This window comes from Alosa alosa, chromosome 13 (genome assembly GCF_017589495.1).
Source record: "Alosa alosa isolate M-15738 ecotype Scorff River chromosome 13, AALO_Geno_1.1, whole genome shotgun sequence".
NCBI classification, from domain to species: Eukaryota; Metazoa; Chordata; class Actinopteri; order Clupeiformes; family Clupeidae; genus Alosa; species Alosa alosa.
Genome location: NC_063201.1, coordinates 6,626,418 through 6,651,765, shown reverse-complemented (window position 1 = coordinate 6,651,765; position 25,348 = coordinate 6,626,418). Strand labels below are relative to the sequence as shown.

General features: G+C 46.2%; 1 protein-coding gene across 13 annotated transcripts in view; it reads left to right on the top strand.

Moving 5' to 3' along the window:
- rims2a (regulating synaptic membrane exocytosis 2a) overlaps positions 1-23,676 on the top strand; it is an 86,609-nt gene extending 62,933 nt beyond the window's left edge. For 12 of the 13 annotated variants that reach the window (XM_048261576.1, XM_048261571.1, XM_048261572.1 and 9 more), the window contains 5 exons: positions 19,375-19,513; positions 19,871-19,983; positions 20,288-20,389; positions 20,707-20,846; positions 20,979-23,676. In XM_048261576.1, coding sequence (XP_048117533.1) covers positions 19,375-19,513; positions 19,871-19,983; positions 20,288-20,389; positions 20,707-20,846; positions 20,979-21,188 — 704 coding nt within the window. In that variant the 3' untranslated portion in view covers positions 21,189-23,676. Of the gene's footprint in view, positions 1-14,473; positions 15,369-19,374; positions 19,514-19,870; positions 19,984-20,287; positions 20,390-20,706; positions 20,847-20,978 lie in introns of those variants that run through there. The other variant, XM_048261583.1, reaches the window with a different exon arrangement.
- The last annotated feature ends 1,672 nt before the right edge of the window (positions 23,677-25,348 follow it).

Sequence of the window (25,348 nt, the reverse complement as noted above, 5' to 3'; positions counted from 1 at the left end):
CACACACACACACATACACACACACATACACACACACACACACAGACACACACACACACACACACACACGGATACGGACGAACGCTGGTATTCTCTGTACTCTCTTCCAAACTTCCATCAACCATTACACCCTTTTCAATCTTGTCGTCAGTTTGTGACATTAGAAGAAAAAAGCCTTTGAGTTGAGCTGGCCTGCTGCTGCGACACATGCTTCTCCCCAGCAGCGCGGCTCAGAGACTGTGCAGACTACGCCTTTTATTTGGGAGCGGATCGGTGCAATTTGTCTTACTGGCAGAGATGCCCACAGGATAGGCGTCAAAGGGCCCCGATCAGTGGAGCGTTATTAATGAGCTGAATGGATGCGTTTGGGGGCCGGCGCGCTGATTTATAGAGTTCGTTCGCTCCTCGTCGTGTTCTCCGCTCCTAAAAATCACTAGTAATTATGGCCCACCTCCCCCAGGCAACGAGCCCCCTCACAGCCCTCCCCCCCACCACCTCCCTCCCTCCCCCACCCCACCGCCTCCCTCCCCTACCCCACTGACGTTAAACCTTGTGTCAGCGGAAAGATAAAAAAAATTGCCACTGCATCTTCAGGATTCCTGCGGGGCTCCATGGAAAATCGTTAGTGCTCATTGTCTTATGCAGCGCTTTTGAGCCGCTCGATCCAGACCCCCTGAAATGGGGCGTTATGTGAACATGCTGAGGTGATGGATATGGCTGTCTGACTGTCCCTCTGTGATCTTTTATGAAAGCAGAGGAGATGATGATGAGGATGATGATGATGATGATGATTATGATGATGTGGAGGAGGAGGGTGATAATGATATGGATGATGAGGACGATGATGTGGATGTGGAGGAGGAGGGTGATGATGATAATGTGGATGATGATGTGGAGGATGATGATGATGTGGAGGATGAGGATGATGTGGATGATGTTGTGGAGGATGATGATGATGATGATGATGATTATGATGAAGATGATGATGTTGTGGAGGATGATGACCACTGCTGGAATGCTCACTCAGGAAAGGCTGCTAAGTGTGCTGGTGCGTTGCTGGTTGGTCCAGAACCTACTGCAGAGATTTAAAGCACACACACACATACACACACATACACACACACACACACACGCACACACACACGTACACACACACAAACAGCCCCAAAGGCTGTAATATCTGCTGAAACATCCCTGGTCCCTGGAGATGGCATAGATTGGATACGGTTCTCTTTATTCTCCCCTTACATCCATTCCCTCCACCCCCCTCTCTGCTCTCTCACATCCCTGGTCCCTGGAGGCCCTCCTAAGTGGAGAGGCCCAGGCTGACCATTGCAGCCGTGGTGGAGGAGTGGTCAGAGCGGCTGTGCTCAGCAGTTTGAGCTGGGCTCTGAGCTGACCGTGGTACTCTTTGGAAGCATCAGTGTTATTGTAAAGAAGCCTCCAAAGACTTGATGATGGTTGCTGATACACGGTGAAATGAAAAGCGATATTGTCCAGACCATCAAATGAAAGAAGATAATTCATTTGTCCAGCAGATGTGTGTGTGTGTGTGTGTGTGTGTCTCGTGCGATGTGTCGATGATAATGTGTGTGTGATATTATTGCGATATATATATGTGTGTGCTTGGCGTGTGTGTGTGCGTGTGTGTGTGTGCAGGTTTTAGGTGGGTCATTGCAGAAACATTACATTCCTATAGAATTCTTTCTCTGTTTGTTGTCTTTCCCACAAGAATTGGAAAGACATATACAGATAGATGTGTGTGTAAGGTCAGAAGTATCCATCCATGTCCCATGGCCATGATTTAGTTGTAGGCCATGTAAAGAAGACAAAGACAATTAAAAACAGTTATGGCCTTTATTCAAAGTAGGTTACAAATTGTCCCAGCATTGTTGAATTTCTGAACTGAGCCGTGATTGCATGTATGATGTTATTTGTGTATGTGTGTTTGTAATGTGTGTGTGTGTGTGTGTGTGTGTGTGTGTGTGTGTGTGTGTGTGTGTGTGTGTGTGTGTGTGTGTGGATGATTCACCAGGGCAGCTCTAGCGAAAAGGGCTCAGCCCACGAGGCCCGTCTGGACGGCGGCTGCTGTGGCATGTTCAGTGCCCGGATGCTAAATCGTTTTTACTAATGACAGAGATGAAGTAGCCTCTCTTCCTCGCCAGCCACATCGATCTAAGTTGTAGTGGGCTTTTTGCTCTTGTTGTGCTTAGTAGTTAGTTTCAAATAACAATGCATAAATTAGGATTATAATTCCCGACAGGCAAATATTGTAGGAATGTTACTGATAAAAGTCTGTCCAGATTGGAGTGATTTTTGCTCACAGCTAGTCATCAGCAGCTAGTCATCCCTCTCACTATGTGAAGACAAGCAGAACTCAGGACACTAGCTTTCAGTGTGTGTGTCTAACTTTTTCCAGTGTGCTGACGACAGACTGCGCACCTTCTCCCTTCACTGCCACTTTCTCCCCCTCTCTTACTCTCATCCTCTGATGTGTGTGTGTGTGTGTGTGTGTGTGTGTGTGTGTGTGTGTGTGTGCGCATGTGTGTGTGTGCGTGAGGGAGACGTGTGTATATTTACGGATGTGTGTGTGTGTGTGTGTGTGTGTGTGTGTGTGTGCATGTGTGTGTATGCTGGTTTTACATTAACTGCGCGCTGATGCATAGATGGCAGTGAGTGCTGCATTGCAGAGACGGATGGTGGGGGGCAGTTGTGAAGCGAGCCTCTGCAGAGCCGAAGCCGTTTTAACGTGCCGCATTACATTTCACACGAGAGAGAGGGAGATAGAGAGTCAGAGAGAGAGAGCGTAGAGATAGAGAGTCCCAGAGCCCCAGAGCCTGTCTCCCAGTGTCGCCGTTATCCACTTTATCCCATGACGCATTTTGGGGGGAAAACAAACTCACAAACATAGAAATACACAAACAAACACACAAGTGTGTTGCCTGACTCCTCGTTTACTCTCTTCTGTATACAGGGCATAGTAAATGCCCTGTGAGTAAATACCCTGTATACATAGGGAGCAGAGAGGGTATGATTGCTATTCTATTTGTGGGCATGATTATTGCTATACATTTGTGACTAGTTTATTTGAATTTGGCTGGTTTCATCTAATTGCAGTGCACCTTTCAGGTCAGACTTCACCAAAATTTTTGTGTGTCCTCCAATGGGGTCATGAGTCCATGTACTGAGTTTGGTTTTGATACATGAAAGGGTTGTTGACAAATGAGCTCACTTCCTGCTTTGGGAAAACAAACAACAAACACAGAAATACACAAACAAATACAGAAATATACAAACAAACACACCAGTGTGTTGTACCTGTTTACCTTCTCCGCCCTGTGTAAACAGGCATAGTAAAGGGGAACCATTGCTATTCATTTGTGACTAGTTTATGGCACTTGGCGTTGGTTTCATCTAAAGGAGGTAGGACAATGCAATAAAGCAGACAGGGCATTTTAAGAGCTCTCCTCCCTGCCCTTATCTCATCATCATAGCCTTGAAAATGGGCCAGGATGCTCCATGAGGAATAACAGGGAGGATGTGTTGACCCCGGAGCTTTTTTATGCTGGGCAGCTGACCGCAGATGTCTGCCAAGCACCTTATTCCTGAGTCTTTAAAAACGGTTTGCCAATCACTTCCAGAGTTTAGACGCTGACCTGTGATCACCTGTCAATTTACTCCAGTCCCACAAGAGGGACCAAGGGATGACGGAGTTGACAGGACTGTCTCTGCCCTGCTTATGAATCGGGTGCATCCTTGACAAAGGGTAGATTTACTGACCTAGTGCTTGTATTTCAGTGGTCATATTTAGGAGACTAATCCTATGGAAGGGAGGGTCTTATCATGTTAATTGTGTATTATTACACGGCTCTTCAGAGGATTGACTTGATGATGGTTGCTGATACACGGTGAAATGGCTTGATGTCTGTGACCATCAAATGAAAGAAGATAATTTATTGTCCAGCAGATGTGTGTGTGTGTGTGTGTGTGTGTGTGTGTGTGTGTGTGTGTGTGTGTGTGTGTGTGTGTGTGTGTGTGTGTGTGTATATGTGTGTGTGCGCGTGTGTGTGCGCGGTGTGTGTGTGTGTGTGTGTGTTTTATATTGGGTCATTGCAGAAACATTACATTCCTATAGAATTCTTTCTCTGTTTGTTGTCTTTCCCACAAGAATTGGAAAGACATATACAGATTAGATGTGTGTGTAAGGTCAGAAGTATCCATCCATGTCCCATGGCCATGATGAAGGTAGGCCATGTAAAGAAGACAAAGACAATTAAAAACAGTTATGGCCTTTATTCAAATGTAGCACAAATTGTCTCAGTATTGTTGAATGTTCTGAACTGAGCCGTGATGTGCATGTGTGAGTGTTTATTTGTGTATGTGTGTGTGTTTGTATGTGTGTGTGTGTGTGTGTGTGTGTGTGTGTGTGTGTGTGTGTGTGTGTGTGTGTGTGTGTGTGTGTGTGTGTGTGTGTGTGTGATGATTCACCAGGGCAGCTCTGGCAGAAAGGGCTCAGCCCACGAGGCCGTCTGGGTCGGCTGCTGTGGCATGTTTCAGTGCGGATGCTAAATCGTTTTTTACTAATGACAGAGATGGGGAAGTAGCCTCTCTTCCCTCGTAGCCATCGATCTAAGTTGTAGTCAGTCTTTTGCTCTTGTTGTGCTTAGTAGTTAGTTTCAAATAACAATGCATAAATTAGGATTATAATTCCCGACAGGCAAATATTGTAGGAATGTTACTGATAAAAGTCTGTCCAGATTGGAGTGATTTTTGCTCACAGCTAGTCATCAGCAGCTAGTCATCCCTCTCACTATGTGAAGACAAGCAGAACTCAGGACACTAGCTTTCAGTGTGTGTGTCTAACTTTTTTCCAGTGTAGCACGTACAGACTGCGCACCTTCTCCCTTCACTGCCACTTTCTCCCCCTCTCTTACTCTCATCCTCTGATGTGTGTGTGTGTGTGTGTGTGTGTGTGTGTGTGTGTGTGTGTGTGTGCATGTGTGTGTGTGCGTGAGGGAGATGTGTGTGTGTGTGTGTGTGTGTGTGTGTGTGTGTGTGTGCATGTGTGTGTGTATGTGGTTTACACACGACACGCTGATGCATAGATGGCAGTGAGTGCTGCATTGCAGAGACGGATGGTGGGGGCAGCTGTGAAGCGAGCCTCTGCAGAGCCGAGCCGAGCCGAACGTGCCGATTACATTTCACACGAGAGAGAGAGGGAGATAGAGAGTCAGAGAGAGAGAGCGAGAGATAGAGAGTCCCAGAGCCCCAGAGCCTGTCTCCCAGTGTCAGCCGTTATCCACTTTATCCCATGACGCATTTTGGGGGAAAACAAACTCACAAACATAGAAATACACAAACAAACACACAAGTGTGTTGCCTGACCTCGTTTACTCTCTCTCTGTATACAGGGCATAGTAAATGCCCGTAGTAAATACCCTGTATACATAGGGAGCAGAGAGGGTATGATTGCTATTCATTTGTGGGCATGATTGCTATACATTTGTGACTAGTTTATTGCACTTGGCGTTGGTTTCATCTAATTGCAGTGCACCCTTCAGGTCAGACTTCACCAAAATTTTTGTGTGTCCTCCTAATGGGGTCATGAGTCCATGTACTGAGTTTGGTTTTGATACATGAAAGGGTTGCTGACAAATGAGCTCACTTCCTGCTTTGGGAAAAACAAACAAACAAACACAGAAATACACAAACAAATACAGAAATACACAAACAAACACACCAGTGTGTTGTACCTTGTTTACCCTCTCCGCTCCCTGTGTAAACAGGGCATAGTAAAGGGGAACGATTGCTATTCATTTGTGACTAGTTTATGGCACTTGGCGTTGGTTTCATCTAAAGGAGGTAGACAATGCAATAAAGCAGACAGGGCATTTTAAGAGCTCTCCTCCCTGCCCTTATCTCATCATCATAGCCTTGAAAATGGGCCAGGATGCTCCATGAGGAATAACAGGGAGGATGTGTTGACCCGAGGCTTTTTGCGCGGGGCAGCTGACCGCAGATGTCTGCCAAGCACCTTATTCCTGGAGTCTTTTAAAAAACGGTTTGCCAATCACTTCCAGAGCGTAGACGCTGACCTGTGATCACCTGTCAATTTACTCCAGTCCCACAAGAGGGACCAAGGGATGACGGGAGTTGGACAGGACTGTCTCTGCCCTGCTTATGAATCGGGTGCATCCTTGACAAAGGGTAGATTTACTGACCTAGTGCTTGTATTTCAGTGGTCATATTTAGGAGACTAATCCTATGGAAGGGAGGGTCTTATCATGTTAATTGTGTATTATTACACGGCTCTTCAGAGTGCTGCAGAATGCTCCATTCACTTGAATGGGCCTTCCCAACGTTCGGCAGTCTGCTAATTCTCAATAACAGACCGTTGCTAAGTATAACAGACCGCTGTCAAGGAAAATGGGCTTTGTGCTTCTAATTTACGTCTTTCATATTACTGCGCAAGGACTGGAACTTTATTCAAAAGTGAAAGCAGACGGTTGATCAGCTGTGTTCTAAGGAATGTTTGATTCAAGTTCAGCGTGTGCTGTTGCGAACTATTTGTTTCTCACCAAAAGCCACTATGAAACGGTAACAAATAGGCTATAGCCTAGGCTATGTAGGCTAAAGAGTCACATCGTGGGGAGTTTATTGTTTCGTTTTGGCAAGTAGCTGTGTAATAAGCGGGGCTGCGCGTCGGGGTCCGGTTCGCCCTGTCGGGACTTATTTTCCCAATAAGGACCAGCGTTCTATACATTATCCCTTACTTAAATACTTACCTGTGGAAGGCAGCACTCTGTTCACAATGATGCTATGAGATGTAATGAGTTGCTATTGAAATGAACCATGACACATGTAATCTTGTGTTTGCAGGACTATGCTGGCTGGTGCCCTAATGTTGTCCTACTTCCTCTGACACAGTTCAGAAGACTCATCTCAGTCTGTAGCGTAACGGGAAGAGATGAGATGAGATGAGATGAGATGTGTGAGGGCATGTAGGGAGGGATGTTGTGCTGATGTGTGTGATATGGGCTCTACTTACTGCAGTGGTCATCACAGGCCCCACTGAACCCCCCCACGCCCCTGTGGACCTGTTATGCATAGTGCAGCTGGGCCGACTGTATCCAGATGCACAATACCCTCTTTCCCTGCAAACATAAATGCTTATAGTTCATTAGTGTGTGTGTGAAAGAGAGAGAGGGAGGTGGGAGAGAGTTGATAGACCCAGTGCTGAGCTTTCAGTCTGGGTAATTCATCTTCAGCAGATATGAGAACTCTATTCTTCGCAGTACCTCTCCTTTCTTCCCACTCTCCCTCGTTTCTTCCTCCTCTCCCTTCTCTCTCTCTCTGTCTGTCGTGTTCCTTTCCGCTCCCCCTCTCTCTCCCTGCTCTTTTCTTTTTGCAGCACCTCTCCTTTTCTCCCCTCTTTCTCCCTTTTCTCTGCCTCTCTCGTTCCCTCTCCCCCCCCCCCCCCCCTCTCCCTCTCTGCTGTAATTAGTCTCGGAGGGGGCCACTGGAGTGGTGGGTCAGGCGGGATGATGCATGAGGCGCCCAAGCTAAGGTGCTCAGGTACGCTTCCCCGCACCCCCTCAGCCTTCCACCCAGTTACCGGGCAACCGCATGCCTCGCTGGCTCAGAAGAGAAGCATCCACCACCACCACCTTCTATTCCACCAACTCAATTTGGAACATGGATATATTCAGCTCTGACCTACACACAGTCAGCTAGGGGGGTCTCTCAGTGTGTATGGAGAGTGGTCTGTGGTGTTGGATTGTGGGCCGCTGTGTGTTGGATTGCAGTTTTTTTTTCTTCTTTTGCACTTTTCTGTTGCCCATCGTTTTACAAGTTCCAAACAACGAAGGCCTCTGCCAAGGACGCTGAGAACCATCTCGGGTCAGTGAGGGTCCTTCCGCTCGGAGTTATGCAGCCCCTTTATCAGTGGCCTGTGGAGCAATGGTGACTTATGAGCCGTCTCTGTTCCCCACATCGCTGCTCCTTAAAAGGCACAAATAGAGAGTCCAAGCAGGCGCCTGCACTAATCAGGATTTGGCTTTGTCGAGCCAAAATAATGATAAAAAAAAACACAACGTACAGGACAACAGTAACTACTCACCCTTTGTCCAAACACTTCTGATGGGCTTGTAGTGGATTTGTTAGTGCTGTTTTAGTGCTGTGTTAGCGTTGCGTTATCGTGCCAGGTCTGGGCGTGATGTACACAAGGCCTGCGCTTACCCCGTTTGAGCCCAGCCATAGATCATGTGAGCTGGAGCGCTAACGTGTTTATCAGCGCTAAGCTCTGCTAAATGTGGCAGTGTAATGAGTTGGTTTGGGATGAAGCCGTGTCTGGTCTACTGACTGTGTTTGCGTAGCAGATTCAGGCGAGAAAGAAGAAAAACAACGAGTCCATATCGCAGCCAAGTCTGTGAGTCCTGAGTCGGTCGCTGAGTGCTCTCCCCGCGTGCACCTGAATCATTGGGATGCTGGGGTTAGTCCGTCAAAGGAGCGTCATGGCAACGGTGGGTGCCATGGGTGCAGCAGTCACGTGCAGGCTTAGCTGACATGGGGGTGGGGAGGGGGTGCCATCGGGCCGAGGTCCAGCTTTACCCAGCATGCACTCTGCCAGCCTCCCTTCCTCTGCACCCGATTTCCACATTTACTGCATTAAGACAGGGCTTTTTGACCCATTTCAGTTTCAGAGACATATGTCCCAAACTCAACCCTGTGTGCACGCGTGTGTGTGTGTGTGTGTGTGTGTGTGTGTGTGTGTGTGTGTGTGTGTGTGTGTGTGTGTGTGTGTTTATGTGTGTAAAACTACAAAAAGGTGACTTCACAAGTAAGGAAATGATGTCAATTGAAATCCCACTGATAGATGCGACTTTAGCCTACAGCCAAACCATGTGCACATGAGGAATAGCACAGAGACTTTAACTCCTACTAGCCCTGTCTCTGTATTGAGTGAGTAAGCCCTACAGATACAGCAATTTTACACCCACAGCTGTTCTGCAAAAGCCAAAGATGTTCTTCCTCTTTTGAGTCTTGTTCCAGAACAAATAGACTCTGTTCCCTTTCTGGAGTCTGCTGGAGCCCACTCTTCATGGGGAGGTGTTATGAGTAACATATACTGCTATTTTAACAGCCTAAATGGGTAGAGACTGAACATCCATTTTTTTTTTTTTTTTTTCTTTTTTTTTGGAGATGTCGAAATCCCCCTAAACAGTAAAAGCAATAAGACATGTAGACAGCGTTGGTGAAGACTGTCAGGGTGTTGTGGCAGAAGAGAGTGACCGAGAGAGAGAGAGGAGGGAGGGAAGGAGAGAGCGATGTGTTGCAGGAAGAGCTTCTGATCGATCGGCACATGCTCGCTGGCTCGCGCTTCTGTTTGGGTCGGTGCCTGGCTGGCTCTTATTAATGCCAGATGTCTTTCTCTCTCGCTCTCTCTTTTTTTTATCTCCCACTCAATCCCGCTCCGTTCTTTCTCTCTCTCTCTCTCTTCATCCTTCTATCTCTTGCTATACATGTACGCAGGCCCCTTCATGTGTCTATCCCTCCCCCTTTCTGCCCCACTAGTTCTGTTGATGTCCATAGGGGTCAGTGAGAGGGGTCGGTGCTCTGTGTCCGTGGGGTCCTGATCTGGGACCCGGTCTCACCTCCTCCCGCACTGGGGATCAGAGGGGTCAGTAGCGCCAGTGGAGAGGGCGGTCGCCCAAACACCCCCATCCCCCGTCCATCACCCCACTCGACCTCCAATGCCCGTTCGACTCGCGTGCACTATCTCTCTCTCTCTCTCTCTCTCTCTCTCTATCCTCTCTCTCTCTCTCACTATCCTTCTCTCTCTCTCTCTATCCCTCTCTCTCACTCTCTATCCCTCTCTCTCTCTCTCTCTCTCTATCCCTCTCTCTCTATATATCTCTCTCTCTCTCACTATCCCTCTATCTCTTATTCTCTCATTCTCTCTCCCTCTCTCTCTCCCTCTATCTCTCATTCTCTCATTCTCTCTCCCTCTCCCTCTCTCCCTCTATCTCTCATTCTCTCTCCCTCTCCCCCTCTCTCTCGTTCTCTCTCTCTGTGCATGGGCTGTATAGGTTAGCTGATGGGCCAGCTGTATTTGGGTTAGTCTGCGTGCCAGCGTGTGTGTCGCTACAGTATGTGAGGCTCCGCACGCCCCATCCATCATGGAAGTCCTAGGATTCTGGGTCTTGGGCAGTTTGTGACAATAACAGAATCAGATGGAGTCCGTCTCGTGCGGCCGACATGTTTCTTGTAGGACGCTGTGCTTTTCCTGACCAGACTGGTCGTCTGAAGGATGTTGATCCTTTGCAGGTCTGGCAAGGATCATGGCTGTGTGTGTGTGTGTGTGTGGAGAGAGAGGGGGGGATGTAAGCAGAGATATTTTTCAAGCTCCATTAGATTTTGTTTAGACACCTATGGGATACAAACACTAGTGCTGGTTTTGCCCAATCAATCACCCGATCAGAAGCACTTTTCTCTCTTTCAACCCAACTCTCTGCAAACAAGTGCCGCTGTGTGTCACTTCGGGGAAATACACCGTACACATACCTCCGTGCGTGTTCCTCTCCATAGTGTCGCCAGACGAGAGCCCGAGTGTCTGTGTGTGTGTGAGAGTGTGTGTGTGTGTGTGTGTGTGTGTGTGTGTGTGTGTGTGTGTGTGTGTGTGCATGTGTGTGTGTGCATGCGATCCAGACAGTCTGTCTCTCCTGTCGTCTTTTGTTATGTTTCAGAAGTGTCTTACGACAACGGCCGGGGGTCTGTTATGGGTAGGGGGTTGCGCAACAAAACGGTTCCTGTTTAACACAGGTTGTCACATACACGGAAGGAGGTAAAGGCGTCAGCAACGACACTTAGGACATCTCTCAGTGCTCTAGTCTTATCACCAGTCACATTCACATTATTCACATGGACCATATAATGCAATGTAATGTAATGTAATAATGGTCCCTGAAACATCATTAATTCTCAACATAAACATTTTTTAAATCATTCATGTCATTTTCTGAGCTTTTCACCACCATAGAATGGTGATGGTAACCATAGAAAAATGGGGAAATAGGCAGGAAAGGATAGAGTGACGGCGTAGTACCCTTTGTCAAGGGATTGCCGACAGTATATATGTAAGCTGGTTAGCTGATTTAAAGTAAAGACATGATACAGTAATAACTGAAGTTTAAATATGAAGTGTCTTGATCAGACACATGAGAGGTTGGTGGAGTTAATGTTTTTCATCTTTTTTACTACTCTTGTTCCCTCTTATAGCAGTTTTACTTTTTTTGCATAGGCATTCTGAACTATCTGTGTTAGCATTAGCAGAACAGACTATTATTAGCAGAGCTAATTAGTTGGCCCTGTGCTGTAGTCTTTTTTTCAGAGATCTGTTCATGAACAAGCTGATGCTTTATTATTGGCCTGGATCGGGGCTGGCTAGTGTTGTAGATCAGGAAGCCTGTAATTAATTTGTTGCTTGAGATCAGTGTTGCTTTGGCAACAGAATTGGAACCTGCGATTCAAACCTGCGCTGGCACACGTGCTGGGTGGACTGGCTGTGCGTCTGCATCAGAAACGGCTGGCGTCACGTGTGAAACGTGTTGCTTCTTGCTTCTCACTTCAGACAATTCGGCGACACGTGTGAAATGCGTCCTATGTGCTGACGGCGACACGGCGCCGCCAACGGCAAGCACTTCACTTCATCTCGTGTCCTGCTTTTGGACGAAGGCCGAAAATGCCGAACAAATGACTGGGAACGCACAACTTGTATGCAGAGCTCCACTTGAGAGGGAGAGACTGCCAATAAAAGAATCAAAGTTCATCCATGAATCAGTGCTGAAGTGCTTTTTAAAAAAATAACCTTCGCCCAAGCTTCTTCCAAACAGTTATTGTCTCTCCACTGGCCATATGAGCCATTTGGCTCTAGTGCTCCTCCAACACACTCACTTGATGCTGTTTACTAAAGTACTTGGTCTGGGGATCGATTTGGACCTGGTCATTGTTGGTCTGTGGCCTAGTGAAGCAAGCAGAGTGAAGAAATTAGCTTGTTTTCACAAACACAACACAAAGCATCATTTGCTCATCAACGAAACAAACAATGCTCAACGGTCTTCGTCATGTTTTATCATATTCTCACAACAAATACAATCGTTTCGACTTTCTTTCTTTTTCGTGATTCATTCTATCTGAACCGCAAAATCATTGAGCAACATAGCATAGCATAGTTTAGCATAGCTTAGCATAGCAGCAACATAGAGTAGCAGAATGTAGGCTTTGTTGACATCTGAAGGTTTTCTGCTCCCAGCAACCTCCAGCATGCATAATGCATCTTGAACTTTCTTACTATTTTATCCTGCTTTCAATGTAAATGCACTCTTTCCCTCATGTCTTTGGGTCCTCTGGTTGTGTGTGTGTGTGTGTGTGTGTGTGTGTGTGTGTGTGTGTGTGTGTATGGGGGGTTAAACTCGTGTATGTTTGGGCAGGTGGCGGCGTGGCATGAACTCACTGAGAGGCATGTGATGCGAGGATGGAGATCACTGAAGCATACCATAGCAGCCACACACACACACACACCATACACACACACACACACACACACACACACACACACACACACACACACACACACACACACACACACACACACAGTATGGTCCCATCAGCCATTTTAAAAGAGACAATCTGGAGCTCATCACAGCACAACAAATGGGTGGCGCATGCTTTGCACTGTCTCACTGTGTTTTATTGCTGTTTTTTAAGATTGTAAATTAACATTTTTTTACGATTGTAAATACCGTAATCATCATTTAGCAGTGCATTATGCTGCTTTTGTAAAGACCCTGTGCATCTAATTTGTTGTGTTTTTTAGGTCAGGTACTCTCAGGGTTTGAAATGAGTACTTCTGCTTCTCACAAGGCCATCGCTAACGTTATTATGATCATCAGTTTTTATAATGAATAACAAAGCTTAGAAAATGGGTCACTTGCTCCATATTAAAAGTGAACAAACAGTCAAGTAGACCTTGAAACTCCGGTAGTCAGGTAAATCTCGCCACCTCTCTCTACCTTCAAACCCTGACCCTGGCTCGTGTCCTCTGTCTGAGTGGGCTCACGCTAGACTGGACCGAGCCGTAGCACTGAGATGAGAGACGCTGTTGAGCGGCGCTGGCACAGTCACTGGCCAGCCTGCTGACCTCACTGGCCTGCTGACTGCACCGGTTGTCCTCAGGAAGCGCTGTGGCCAAACATAGACCCATCTGTCCCATTTGTCTTCTTTGCAGGAGTTTACTTTTTAGAGCATGAGCATAGGAGCGCATGAAAGGGGAACAGGGGAGGGCTGAGGTGGTTTTGTGGGGCTGTTGGAGTGTGAGAGGGGGAAAAAGTGCCCCATAGGTGGTTAAAAGTGTGAAATGGCAAATTGTTTCTTCTCAGGAATAGGGAAGATGGTGAGATAGGATCAGGGAGTAGTGGTGGTGTGTTTATGGCGGGGGGGGCGGGGGTGGCAGAGAGCTTTTAAGTGCTGAGCACTGTAATTGCCATCTTTGTGTGCCCATTCTGCCAACATTTTCTCAGAGCGAGGGCCCCGGTGGTGGCTCCGGTGACAGGCTTGTCAAAACACCGTGGCTTATCCGGCTGCTGCTGCGCCGCTCGGCGCGGTGCTCAATTCAGCCTGGCCTTTTGGAGGACGCTCCACTGGCAGCTGAGGTCACTCTCTGGAGAGACAACAGACTTGCATCTGCATCTCTTTAGCTGTAAAGAGGAAACTGGGGTACAACATGACAGACAGGTTTCATTCATCGCTAAGGGTGGACGGTCCTACCCCTTTTTGTATTAACAAGACAAACAGAGTTGAAGGAAAAGAAATGCATTGATATATTGAAGGAAATAGATTGTTTTTGCTTGTCTGATTATAGGTGTTAAAGAATTTAAATAATTGCTGCCGTCTTGACCAGGACTCCCTGGCAGAAGAGACACTGTGTCTCAATGGGACCTTCCTGGTAAAATAAAGATTAAATTAAATGAATAAAATAAACATAAAATGACTTCATAATAGCTTTAAAACCAGTTTGTTGACATACGTATGTATAAAAAATGTGTTATGTTTTTGGAATCTTTAGAATATACAGTGACACTTTACCACATTAAAATCTAGAGGAAAAACACTGTAGGTGTAGCAAGATTGGAAGCAAGGTAAAAAGGAAAAATACTGGCCCTTGTTTTGAAGATGGAGCTGGTGAGGTGTGTGTGTGTGTGTGTGTTTATTTGAGCATGTCTGTGTATGTGTGTAGGGTAGGGAGGGATGCTGACCTCTCCCCTAATGACAAGTGTGTGTGTGTAGAGACTGTAAGTCTTCACTTCATTGCACAGACACATACACACACTCACAAACACAGTATCTCTGGGTAGAGCTCTCGCGCCTAGAGGACCATTTGAGGTGCTCATCATAGAGTCTCCACTGATTGGCTGAGCTGGAGCTGAGGGCCGCCTCCCTCTCCTCTCCCCCCCCCCCCGCCTCACTCACAGGCGAGATGCGTTAGAAAAGACCGAGGCAGCGAGAGGAGGGAACAGAATCGCTGCAGCCACGAGACTGCACACACACAGCGCAAATCCAGCACCGAAGGCAGACACACTCGGCTTACCCTCCAGGGGATCTAACACACTCTCTATTGCACACACACTCTCATACACACGCACACACACACACACACACACACACAGATATACAAGGATAAAAACACTCACAGTTGTCCTGGTCACTGACGAGCCTAGTGTCCACAGATTGCTACCTTGCCCTGGAGAAGTAAGCAACACGCGACCCAGTGTGCCACCACCACCACCACCACCACCGTGCCTGTGCCAACCTCAAGAAGGCAAGGGCAGAGAGAGAGTGGCAGAGGGAAAGAGAGGGACAAGGTTGGCAAGGAGGAGGACTCAACTCAGGGCAGCCAGCTAAAGCTCCGCACAAGAGGAACGTTCGGCCGTGTGACGGAGAGAGAGAGAGAGAGAGAGAGCTGAAAGCAAGAGAGAAACGAGGCGAAGCACTCTGTTGCCGGGCACCAGAGAGCTGAACGCGCTCCCAGCAGACGCACTGCAGAAGCATCTGAGGAAGAGAACAGAGAGAGACGGAGAGAGAGAGAGAGAGAGAGAAAAAACGAGAGGAATAGAGAGTAGAGAGGAGAGTGTTTCCGTGGCGATAGAGTCCGGAGATGGGCAGACAGAGCCAGGATGCCGCGGCGGTAGCGGTCAGCGGGGGGCCCAACGCCCGCATGCAGCGCTCACAGAGCCGCTTGAGCCTGTCGGCCTCGTTCGAGGCGCTCGCCGTCTACTTCCCCTGCATGAACTCGTTTGATGAGGAGGACGAAGGTAAGATGAAGACACCGAGCCCGAGCAAATGATGGATGCTGTGTGTGTGTGTGTGTGTGTGTGTGTGTGTTTGGGTACAATGAAAGTGTGCTGTGTTTATGTATGTATGCATGCACCTGTGTGTGTGCGTGTGCGTGTGTGTGTGCGTGTGTGTGTGTGCGTGTGTGTGTGTGTGTGTGTGTGTGTGTGTGTGTGTGTGTGTGTGTGTGGTGGTAGAGCTGCTGGGTAGAGTTTGGGGCACCAGTGGGGTTGTGTGAGGTGTAAGGAGGACTCTGCACAGAGACAACGCTTCCATCTGCAGTGTCATGTTCAGCCTCATGTCTCCCTGATTGGTGGGGAATCAGTAGGCTTACGCCTGAATCATGGCTGTTGTTACGCTGTCTGGTGGTTGGTTGGTTGGTTAGTGGAGTATGCTGGGGGTCTTGTATGCTTCCTTGGAGTGGAGGTTGTCATGGAAGCGCACATGAATGAATCCCAGCATGTCTGTCAATCAGAAGACTTTAATTACAAACATCAGGTCAAGATGCTGTGTGCTTGCGCACACCATCCTTTGCTTGAGCCCACGGCATTTCTAATGCAGTTTGTTCAGGAAAGAAACACTACTGTCTGTAATTGTGTTTACAGGACTGCATGCTCAGTAAATCCATGCTTAATAGGACTGTTCCAAGGTCAGCATCCTTGTTCATATACCGGCCCATCTGTGAGTGTAATCACATTACGGCCACTGTGCCCTGCTGGTCCTGCCGAGGAGCTGTGTAACACAAGAAGAGCGTGCTGTCTGCAGCTGCAGCGTCCTGACCTTGAGGAGGAAGTCTCGTTCTTCTCTCCTCTCTCTCTCCTGTCTCGCTCTCACTCATATTTCAGATGCGCAGGCTTTTTGAGACGGCGAGATGGAAAATTACTCGCCCTAACAACCCAATCCATCTGACCTTTGAATTATTAACCTCCTCTTCTCCATATTTCTTTGAAGCCCTTAAAGCCCCTATCTTCATGCCCCCTGAGTGCAGCACTGTAGCTGCCCCATCTAAATGCCCCCTGAGTGTAGCACTGTAGCTGCCTGGCAGCTCTAGCGCTTGTAGCAACTCGAGCTAGGTAGCACCGATTGTTTTAGTTTTTTTTCTCGTACCGACAGTACTTGGTGACCTCGAGAAACGGAGATCTATGTGAAAATTGCGGGATTCTCCTTTAAAAAGCCAGCCCCATTTATTGGCAGGCAGGGGGTATGTTAATTAGGAGCATCCTACACCATGCTGTATGTGAATAAGGCTTTTCATAAAGCCTGCCTATAATCATTGTAATACCAGACTCCCCAGGCAACTAGCTACACAGCTTTGGAGGTTGGAGGTTGAGCATGGGGACAAGTGCCTTGTGTTTGTTAACTAAACTTATAAACCTAAACTGACATTATTTATAAAATGAATTATGGTGAAATGTTATGAAGAGTGACTTTTTAAATATTCGACAAACTCAAAGTTGTTTTGTGTCAGAGTTAGTGTTAAGGTTGAAGGTAAGGTATACTATATTGTCCCCTAAGGGACATTTGTCTTGGGCTCCAGCCACGACATCACATAACTTACAGTATTACTCAACAAACATGACACACAACATAGATTATACATGTTCTTCACCTAAAGAAAGTGCATCACACATTTCCCAACATGCTTAATGGCAACACACATACCTACATGACAGAGGTTGCAGCTCATACAGAAGTGTGGTCAAACCTCATGGGCACACTAATAAAATGGAGAATGGGGATGGAAAAACCAGTAGCAGGTTAGGCCACCATATGTTAAGTCCAATAAATCAGAAATAAATAATGAATCGTAAAACATGAGTTGGTTGTTGTCTACTGGTGGCCTTAGAATTTTCTGGAAAAGCCGGATGCCACTGTAGATTGCCCTGTTGTTTTATTAGCTATTGATCGTGCTCATGAATGGGAGCAGCGTCACTCTTTGATGTAGCCGGAAGCAGAGGCGGGTGACATTGAATAGTGTGAACAGCTGTGTGTTTGTGTGTGTGTGTGTGTGTGTGTGTGTGTGTGTGTGTGTGTGTGTGTGTGTGTGTGTGTGTGTGTGTGTGTGTGTGTGCTTGCGTGCTTGCGTGCTTGCGCATGTGCAATGACCACGACTTTCAAAAACCTCTCCCCTAATGCTGCTGACTCGTCCTGCCCCAGGAAACACTGAGCGCTAATTGTCGTTAACGCTAAGCGGCCATCTCTGGCCCTGTTTGTCACAGTGTACAGGGGGTCACCCCAGTCACTTTATCTGTTCGCTGGAAGAGGGATGCTGTGAACACTAGCAGCCCTCTTAAACGGCCTCCGGGTGGCAGGCCGATAAAGGGGGCTACGCAGACAGCCACTTGATACGGCACTCGCTCAAGTCTCTCCTTATGGAGTGGCGCCCTGACTCATGCCTATGCGTGCCGTGCATGCCCACTGAGCAGGGCCCTGGGCATTGAAACCCTGGTGTGTGTGTGTCACCCACAGTCATGGAGTGCATCCAAGGTGTCTGTGGACATAGTTCATGCTAACACTTGACAAAAGAAGTGAGAAAGCACTCACTCAAGCAGAGGCGCTGGGCATACCTTGGTTTGGTATTGTACTATTTATTGATCGGCGTTTCAGCAGACGGCCTTCATCAGGCAGTCCATAAATAGTACAAACAGAAAGGTGTGTACAGCTCCTCTTCATTAGTTTGACACATGCAACACTTTAAATAGCACGCGAAAACACTTTTTGCATTCCTCGAAGGACTCTGTGTCAAGTCTGTTTACAGTCGTGGTACAATGTGGCTTTATTGGTGCTTCGCCAGTCACGTAACAGAGGCTGCTCTGTGATGGGCAGTTGGTCTTTACGGAGGACCAGGAGGGGGGTCTGGGTGAGAGCCCAGACGGTGGGTCCCTGGGTAGCAGGAGCGTGGCCCTGTGCGTCAACCGCTCGGCATTCTGGGCCGCGTGTGGCGGCTGGGTGCCCTGTCACATCGATGGGAAGGAGAAGAGCAGCAGGTCTGATGGAGGAAGTCAGCTGTCGTCTCCTATCAGCAGAGCGAGGCTAGAGCTGTGTGTGTGTGTGTGTGAGTGAGTGAGTGAGTGTGTGTGTGTGTGTGTGTGTGTGTGTGTGTGTGTGTGTGTGTGTGTGTGTGTGTGTGTGTGTGTGTGTGTGTGTGTGTGTGTGTGTGTGGGTGCGTGCGTGCATGCGCGCGTGCGCGCGCACGAGTCAGTGGAGCGGAGGACCACACACACGGGCACCAAGCGTGCATACACACACACACACATACACACACACACACGCTCTCTATAATATACACACACACTTCCTCTCTCTCTCTCTCTTTCTCACTGATACACACACACACACACACACTGATATGCACGTACAAATACACTGGACACACACACACACATACACACACAGAGTTGTGGATGTAAATGCACATGTGCACACATACACAAACAAACAGGCAGCTCTCTACTCCCTCGGGGTAACTTAACCGGAAGAAAGGAGAACCATACTTGGCGTTCCTTATCTCCCAGATGCTGGTCTGCGTTCTGTCTGCTACTCACACACTCACACACACACACACACACACACACACACACACACACACTCACACACACACACACACACACACACACACACACTCTTGGTAGGAGGTTAGGAGGAACGTGCCAGAGAGGCTGTTGTGGAGAGAAAGCCCACTTGTGGATGACAGATAGGAAGTTGGTCATCTGCAGAGTTGTTTGGGCAGAGTTGACTGGCCTCCATTCCACTGATAGAGGAGGCTGGAGCTTTGTTGCTGCACTCGAACATCACGCTGAATCTCATGGTGCCTGTTGATGCCATGATGATGTTCCAAGGCCTAATCTCTTGGTGTCTGTCCCCCTCTCTCTCTCCCCCCTCTCTCTCTCTCTCCCTCTCTCTCTCCCTCTCTCTCTCTCTCCCCCCTTTCTCTCTCTCCCACCTTTCTCTCTCTCTCCCTCTCTCTCTCCCCCTCTCTGGGAGCAGCAGGGGGTAAGAAGCTGCGCAGCACCATCCAGAGGAGTACAGAGACGGGTCTGGCCGTAGAGATGAGAAGTCGGATGACCCGGCAGGCCAGCAGGGAGTCCACCGACGGCAGCATGAACAGCTACAGCTCTGAGGGAAAGTGAGTTACACACACACACACACACTACACACACACACATGCTGTCATACACACACACACACTCACACACACACTACACACACACACACACGCGCTGTCATACACACACACACACACACACACACACACACACACACACACACACACACACACACACACACACACACTCACACACATGCTGTCATACACACATGTAACATTACTGTACATGTAGGAATTGTCCCCTCAAACTGTTTAGTACAAGATAATCAGAAGTATTCTGCTGTAGTGGCAGAAGTATTCAATTTTGTTTCCTCTGCACCTGACTGAGATCATGGACTGTATCCATGGTAACCATTCCCGTGTCCCTTTTCACAGCCTCATCTTCCCTGGCGTGAGGCTCTCGTCCGACAGCCAGTTCAGTGACTTCCTGGATGGGCTTGGACCCGCTCAGCTGGTTGGACGGCAGACGTTGGCCACGCCCCCAATGGGTAAGTCCAAAGCCTCCCTTGTCTCTGGAACGCTGTGTTTGTTAGGAGGAGTGTATGCATGCTCCTCCCTGAGCCAGGGTATCTGGGCTTGTATTTCATGCTAATGTTGTTTAGACTTCTGTAAAAGCATTTTCAATGGGAAGGAAAGAATGGCATGAGAGGAACCCTTGCTTCTAAATCGGTACCACTGTGGATCAACACTAGACTATAAACAGAATCCAGAGTTCCATTCCTGGCTCATGGCTCATGTCTGTTGGTCTGTGTGTGTGTGTGTGTGTGTGTGTGTGTGTGTGTGTGTTTGCAGGTGATATTCAGATTGGAATGGTGGAGAAGAAAGGCGCCCTTGAGGTGGAGATAATTCGAGCCCGTGGCCTTGTGGGAAAACCAGGTTCAAAAGCACTGCCAGGTGAGTCCTAATCCACATCCTCACATACAGCTGGGTGGACACCAAACAGAGACCACACCACCTGTCACATCCTGTCTTGAGGTTCTTCTCAGAAAGTACATAGTAAAAGGCTTTAACATTCTATTTAACGAGGACGCATTAAATAGCGTACACCTAACTTTAGTTTAGTTAGTATATGCCTAGTATACTTTTTTGCCATTTCACTATCAATATTACAGTAGTTAAACAGAAATGTACGCATATTCCATCCGATGAAAGTAAATGTGATGATGATATAGGTGTATTACTTGTGGTGAACACTGGGTGTTCTCTTGCAGCCCCCTACGTGAAGGTGTACCTGCTGGACAACGGAGCCTGCATCGCCAAAAAGAAAACTAAAGTAGCCCGGAAAACACTGGACCCCCTTTACCAGCAACAACTGCAATTCGAAGAGAGTCCAAGCGGGAAGGTTTTACAGGTATGGTCTACAGGCCACTGAAAGACATTTAATTGGGTTGCCAAGTTTTTTTTTTTTTTTAAGATTCTATAGTCAACTGTATTTAAAAGTTCAACATGGTATGAAGTATGACATGGCTGTTCTTCATTCCAGGTCATTGTCTGGGGAGATTATGGGCGCATGGACCATAAATCCTTCATGGGAGCCGTTCAGATACTCCTAGACGATCTGGACTTGTCCAACATGGTGATTGGCTGGTTCAAGCTCTTCCCTCCCTCCTCACTGGTGGATCCGACGTTGGCCCCGTTGACTCGAAGAGCTTCTCAATCCTCATTGGACAGTTCGTCGTTCGGTCGCTCGTAGCAGTGCGCGCTAAAGAAGGTAGCGTTGTTGTAGCAAGCCAGAGGGTGGAGCATAAGAATTTGCGACAGGTCACATCCCCCCCGGTTACACTGCATGCTTGATGTTGTGTCTTCTGAGCCTGTTTCTTAAGGGGTAAAAAACAGTGGTCCTGTGTTAAATCGCAAAAAAAAAAAAAAATTCATCGCACACATTGTGCGATTGAAGAGCGAGACCCCTTCACCGTCATTCCATTGGTGAGTGCAGGGGTCACTGGCAAATGGAGGAAACAGGAAGTGGACTCCTGTAGCTGAAGGTATCCCACAATTCCTGGCTTCTTGTCCTCTTCAAGCCATGAGGGGTAGATGAGAACCGCTAACGCGTTGCTGAGTTTTACAGAAGGCCGTTGTGTGTTTTTTCTCTCTTTTTTTTAAACAAGGAGAAAAAAAATTGTTAGGTCTTATTTGTTCATTTTTATTTTCTTGTTATTTGTTTTTTTATTATTATTATTATTTTCGATATGGGTGAGCTAAATGGGGTAACAGTGTTCCAGACTGGAGGCTCGGTCATGCCATTCCGAGAGGATGGGATCAAAGAAAGATGTCCAGAGAGTGGACGGCCCTGACATTTCCAACCCTGCCTCCCCCTGAAATGTACACCGCCCCAAGTCCACCAGAGAGACTTGAAAAAAAAAGTTCGAAAAGGCAATACAAAGATGGCGACCATGAACTCTCCTGAGTAGTAGGACTTGACAACCCAGACATGAACTTTTGTGATCCAATTGAACTGTTTCTCTGTTGATATATTGTATGAAATTTAAATGAGGAAAAAGATGATTTTTTTGCATGGACACAAATTTAGCTGAACTTTAAAAGTGAAAAAAAAAAATATTTTCTTGAGGCTGCTACTTGCAAAAAAGAAAATAAAAAAACACAAGACAGAACAGCCATTTTCAACCGTTTATATTATTTTTAAAGATAAATTTCACTAGTGCATGGTTTTCAAGGGGAGTGAATGCCACAGCGTGATTACAGAAAAAAAGATACCTTGTTTATCGTCCTTTAGAAATCCTGGTCTGTATTTTTACAGACAAGCAGTTGACATGCAGTCTAAAAGGAAAATACGTTTGGGTTATTTACAGTAACAAGTCAAATCCTGTTTATGTGACAGAAGTAAGTAAAAGAAAATAAATGTTTTATTATTTCCTTTATTGTAAAGGCACAGGCCTTTTGAGGATGAACATGATGTATTGTATGTCCCCCCCCATCTCCCAGAGTAGCCATTGTACTCACTGCAACTGTTGTCGCCCGGCCCCTTCCCCCCTCCCTTCCTTCCGACCCCCCACCCTCACCCTGATTTCATTCTGATGATTCCGAGCAGACAGTCTATTTTTCGCTGCTCCGTAAGGTTTTAAAAATCTGTATTTGGGATTTGATTTGTTTAAATCAAGCATGTTGAAAAGGATTTTCTGCAACATGGCTTGGGCTCACCTAACAGTAACTCAGCATGTTTTGATAAAGATGATATTTGGGGATTTGAGGAAAAAAAATGCAGTTTCTTGTACAGTGCATGTCAACAATGTTTTGTTTCTCCCTCACCTGAAATTGAACTCAAAAATTAGGTAATGGAAATCAGCTCTTGAACATGATCTGAAAAATAAACAGATCGGCAAAAGTTTATTTTTTTCCCCTTTTTTTTAAAGAAACATTCCACCTCCTAGACTTTGTTCGACAGTTTTGAAAGACAGGTCAAATGTTTTAAATCCCAGTGGTGGTTGACATGAAGTGCTTTTGGTTGCATGTTTATTTTGTTTCAGTATTTTAACAAAAGGTTTTTACTAGGATATATGGCAGCACAGACGCCAAAAATGGGGCAGTGCTGCTGACCTTTCTCGGCCTTATTGGTGAAGCCATGACTAAATCACTCGCGAAGGGAAATTACCTTAGGATATTGCCACAAAAAATAGTTTTGTTCTGTTTTGTTTTGAAAAAAGCGTAAATAAATTAATTTAATATATTTTTGTTAATTTAATTATAAGCCAAGACCAATTATTTTTCATTTTTGCTATTTTTTGTAATTATAAATAGTGTATCTGGGAGGTATCAGAATCGTATAGCTTCAATGTCTGAATGACAATATATTGAGACATTATTCCTTTTCCATTTAAACAAAATGATATATTTTAGTGTTCATTCTATATCTTGTTGCTGTAACAAGCTATATATTTCCTTTCTGAATTGCATTGTACATACTAGGTGTCCAATTTCCTGGGATTTGAGTAAAATGAATAAGCATAAATAGACAAAACCTACATTAAGATCTTTCTGGAACAGGGATAATGTCTCTAATTGATGGCAAAGACATGTTACTGACCCTTTTTGAATGCCTTCTCTCTTTTTTTCTGGTGCAATGTGTTCATGCCAAGGCTATGTCTTGGTGAAGTATGGTTGAGTACAGAGATTTATGTAAGTTATTTTTCAAATTAAAAAAATAAAAAATGGATATAACACTGTACCGGTGTCCCAGTCCAGTCTCAGAGAATAGGCATGTGTGCCTGCTTGAATGGATGACTACTGACTACACACACAGCATCTAGCCTCTCCCTCTCCCTCTTCCTCTCCCTATTGTTGAATCACCTGATGATGATCTCTGGCTCTTCACACAAAGATAAAAGATGTACCCTGTTAGCGTTATCTTGACTTGAACTAGTAACATATCTTATACAAGTATTGTAAAATAACTTTAGCACTGATAATTTGGGAACATTAACTTGTATTCATTGTAGCTGCTCGCTTGTTGCTAGCTGATGTTAGCAGTGGTACCAAATTAACAAAAACATAACATAATTCATCTTGCATGACGGATATGAGCTATACTCTCAATGACTAAATGCAATTTATTTTTCTAAACGAATCTCATCATCAAGAAAAAGGCTACTCAATGAAGTCCTGTTGGATGACATAGCTTGGTACTGTATGTCGCGGCTACTGTCACTGGCGATATGGAACCTTTCATCAATAAAAACAAAAACAATGCTTGAACGTTCTATTTGGGCCCCAATCTACTTCCTCTGCATTAAGATAACATATGGAATGTTAAAAAGGAAGTCTTGTGGGGCCAACTATGATGCTGATAATGGAACTCTCTTGAAAGGGTCCATACTCATGGAATAGGAAGCAACTAAAGAGAAGTAATAAGTTGGATGTGATATACAATCTCATCGGCGGATGGGAGACATTTTCTCACAGTAGACCTTTAACTCAGGATGGTCACACTGCCATATAATTAAATTAAGTAAATTCAGTCCAGTGCATTAAGCACCATTGTAAGTGTGACGATGAACCCCCACAGTAAAGTTTTCACTGCAATGAACATGTAATCAGAAAAGTGTGTTTTCTAATCTATCCACACCCTAAACATCACCACTGAGAGGAACAACAGAACTATATTCCCAGCTCACACCCAAGATGAAATATACCACTTCACAGTTGAGAGTGGCTCCTCTCAAAAACATGTTTCAAGTTGGACTTCTGTAGGGCTTATCATCGGAATGTAGATCTTTGATGTGCTGAAGATTCTGTTATTGTACAGTATGTTACCGTACATTACAGTTACTGACTCTCAAAAACAACTGTGTCCACTGATAGTGTCAAAAACAGATATGACATTATTTAGTATACATGATATATTTCATTATTTTGCTTAGGGCATGAGCAGATCACTAAAGCATATCATTTCATAAAGAAAGTTCTCAGAACTATAGCAGTCTCTCATAAAACAAAAGAGGACAACACATGAAGAAAAACAAGAAGGAACAAGTACCCCATGATCAACACACTACTTCCTTAGAGTACAAATGAGGGAGCCTATACTACTCTACTTTGACGACACTTTAGTATTCTATACTGTACCTTAGGCTATCCCTTTGGTACAAACCTCAATGCTGCCTAGAACCCATGTTAAATGACAAGTTGGATCACCCTGACTCTCTCACGTAACATGCTCTTTATCCTCTTGAGTTTCATTGCTCTGAGACTTCTCACGCACTGCACGTGAATGCATAATTCTGTGGTGTGGTTTTAAATTTGCGACATAACTCATGCCTGTGATGAGTAAGCGTGGTTTGTCTGAGACGCAGAAGAGCAACACAGCACTTCTCCTTACTGCATTTGGACACAAAGTCA